The 2,939-nt window shown below is 41.5% G+C and overlaps 1 protein-coding gene across 1 annotated transcript; it reads right to left on the reverse strand.

The window, feature by feature from the left end:
- Positions 1–313: 313 nt before the first annotated feature.
- Positions 314–1,957, reverse strand: LOC119272846 (protein FAR1-RELATED SEQUENCE 4-like). Its single transcript, XM_037554217.1, has 2 exons — positions 1,143–1,957; positions 314–428 (listed from the first exon to the last, which is right to left on the reverse strand). Exons 1-2 carry the CDS (start codon positions 1,955–1,957, stop codon positions 314–316), a joined length of 930 nt encoding a protein of 309 aa, XP_037410114.1.
- Between the last annotated feature and the right edge of the window lie 982 nt (positions 1,958–2,939).

Below are 2,939 nucleotides of genomic sequence, written 5' to 3' on the forward strand. Positions count from 1 at the left end.
TTAGTATAGTTTTACTTGTTGTCTTCCCATCAGAAGGCGCCTCTTCCTGCAATTGATCTTTTGGTGCACTAACCTGATCCTTATTATTTTCAGAACTTGAGTTGCTAGAGTACTTAATTTTCAAGGTGCAGAGATCTTCAACCAATGAATTGCATGAATCATCTGACATGGCGCCTATCTCTGCAACTGGGTAGAAACTGTTGCATAATCTATCAAAACGATTTGCAACTGGAGTATCTTCCATGCCGCCATATGTGCATCTGATGAAGTTATGTTTTCTTTTCACATTTTTTCTCCACCGATCAAGAATGTATTATGGAGGAACCTCCTTGATTTTCTTGTGAGTGAGCACATATAACACATGCCTACAGAGAATCCCCCTGAACTCAAAGTGGCGACATGAACACTTAACTTCAAACTCTTCCTCACTGAATTGTACATGGTACACAATATCTTTTCTCCACCCTTTTTCTTTGTCAATCAGCACATCCTCAGTTATTTCATATGTTTCCATTGCCCCTTTTTTTTCTATTAACTTCCGATCACAATACATCTTGTGTGTTAGCTCTTCTTGAAATTCTTTGAACTTCGAATTTGTATAGATTGATTGAAATTGCTTCTCGATATCAAAGTGTGTGATGCAAGGTATGGTTGAATTGAAAGAGTTGAAATCAGCAATATTCTCCTTCTCAACTTTATCAAGAAGAGCATTCTCATATTGGCTAACAAAATGCTTCAATGTAGTTTTTGCATTAACATACCCATCGAAGAAGGCATTCATACTCTCACTACGTTGTGTAGTAGACATACCTGCCCAAAAGGCATCTTTCACAAATGCTGGAACCCATCAGTGCCTATGGCGGTAAAGCCCTTTAAGCCATTCGTTATCATCAAGATCATACTTCTCAAGCATATGCATCCAAGCAACTTCAAACTCTGTAATTGTTAATGAATCATAAACTGCCTTGCCAATAGCAGCCTTAATGTGATCATACTCATCATATCCACCAAACTTCTCGGGTATCTTCTTCATTATATGCCACAAACACCATCTATATCGAGATTCTGGAAAAACTCTTTCCACACCATTCTGAATTGCTTTTGCTTGATCGGTTACAATAGCTTTTGGATGGAGATTTGACATACATGTGAGCCATGCTTGAAATAACCAAACAAATGTTTCAGTATCTTCATTTGATAATAGAGCACATCCAAGCAAAACTGATTGTCCATGATGATTCACTCCGACAAAACAAGCAAAAGGCATATCATATTTGTTCGTCAAATATGTTGTGTCAAAACTAACGACGTCATGAAAAGAGTCATACACTGCTCTACTTCTTGCATCAGCCCAAAAGACATTCCTTAGTCGAGATTCATCATCAAGGTCCATGACACTGAAAAAAATTGGGTTGTCAGATTGCATCTTGACAAAATAATCACTAACTGCTTCAGCATCACCTCTGCCAAGTTTCAACCTTCTTGTTTTCTCTAGAAAATTGCGAGCATTCTTCTCACCAAAAGTTAGGTTCTCATGACCATTTGCTTCCACAACAAAAGAATTGAAATTCTTGTTTACTCGAATTCCAGCCCGGTCATTCAGCTCAAGCCTTCGCTTCACATGGAAGTCTAACTTTTGGTTGCATCTGAATAACCGAGACTTGTGTGGACTTAATGTATGATTATGATCTAAAATGACAGTTGAAAGATGAAACTTCCCATCAGGACCACGGGTAATATTGATTTTAGCTTTACATCCTAACCCGGTTGTTGGATTTGGTTTCAACATATTTCTTGATCTGGACTGAGTCTTACCATGCCGAGAGCACGAAAGTGTAAGATACTTCAGCTGTCCATTATCATCATTGTTTGAGCTTCTTCTTGTCACACCAAAGCCCTTTGCTTTAGCGTAGTTGTTGTAGTACTCTCGCACCTCATTCTCAGTATCAAAGGTCATCCCCAATTTAGGGTCTCCAAGTAAGGCATCTGGTTGAGCTTCACCAAGGTCATGTTCAAGTTCCACATTGCTTTCATTCCGTTGCTTATTAGTGTCATCATCGTTTGAAATCGACATGTCACTTGATTCTTGAACACCACCAGTTCCATCATCCATTCTATAAATCAAGAAAACTTTAAACATTATTATTGTTCAAAGGCAATATAACTAAATTGATAGGGGATGGTAACATATTGTAGATTCAGAGGCATGCAGATTCAGAGGCATGTAGATTCAAAAGCTTGTAGATTCAGAAGCTTGTAGATTCAGAGGCATGTAGATTCAGAGAGAAGAAAGGAATATAAGAATCGATCAACATACAGTAACATCGACCGCACGGTCAAGAAAAGCTAGATAAAAGGTGCAGATATTGAACATAACGAAATATTGGGGCAAAACCCTCACCTCCTCTAGTCCCCGAGCTCGCCCAGGCACACAAGAGCTCCATCCCCAGCGTCGTCCACGTTGTCGAAGCTTTGACGGTGAGCAGCTGCGACGACAGCAGCTGTTGAAACGAAAAAAATCAATCGTAATCTGATCGAGAAAAGTTAGATGGAAGATGCAAAGATTGAACAATGTTGGGGCAAGAACCTCACCTCCTCCAGTCCTCAAGCTTCGACGGTGACCGGCTGCCACGACAGCAGTTTAGGCTGCGACCTGCTGCGACAACGACGCCGCCTGACCTAGAATTCCAGCGGCCATCTGTTCAATGTGGAGCGAGGAAATCCGAGCGGCCCGTCTGGAAAACGAGGAGGCGGCAGGCTGTTCTTTTCTTTCGAGGTAGAAGAAGGCGGACGGTCTGGCTGTTGTGCGCGAGTAATTTTTCTGCTGTTTTCTGCTCGAGAGGGGTGGGCTGTGGGGATGACGTGGACGTTTCCACATCAGCACGTATCGCTTGGTCCGTAGCAGCGGCCTGTAAGTGTAGCATTATCGGCGCACCACG

The sequence above is a fragment of the Triticum dicoccoides genome, chromosome 3A (genome assembly GCF_002162155.2).
Source record: "Triticum dicoccoides isolate Atlit2015 ecotype Zavitan chromosome 3A, WEW_v2.0, whole genome shotgun sequence".
In the NCBI taxonomy this organism is placed as follows: Eukaryota; Viridiplantae; Streptophyta; class Magnoliopsida; order Poales; family Poaceae; genus Triticum; species Triticum dicoccoides.

What these genes read in the sequence shown, in the direction of transcription:
- LOC119272846 (XM_037554217.1), bottom strand. Translation starts at nt 1,957, where the DNA reads ATGACCTTTGATACTGAGAATGAGGTGCGAGAGTACTACAACAACTAC. An exon ending in CAAGCATGGCTCACATGTAT is followed by an intron (nt 429 to 1,142) that starts GTCAAATCTCCA and finishes TGTACAATTCAG; the next exon opens with TGAGGAAGAGTTTGAAGTTA.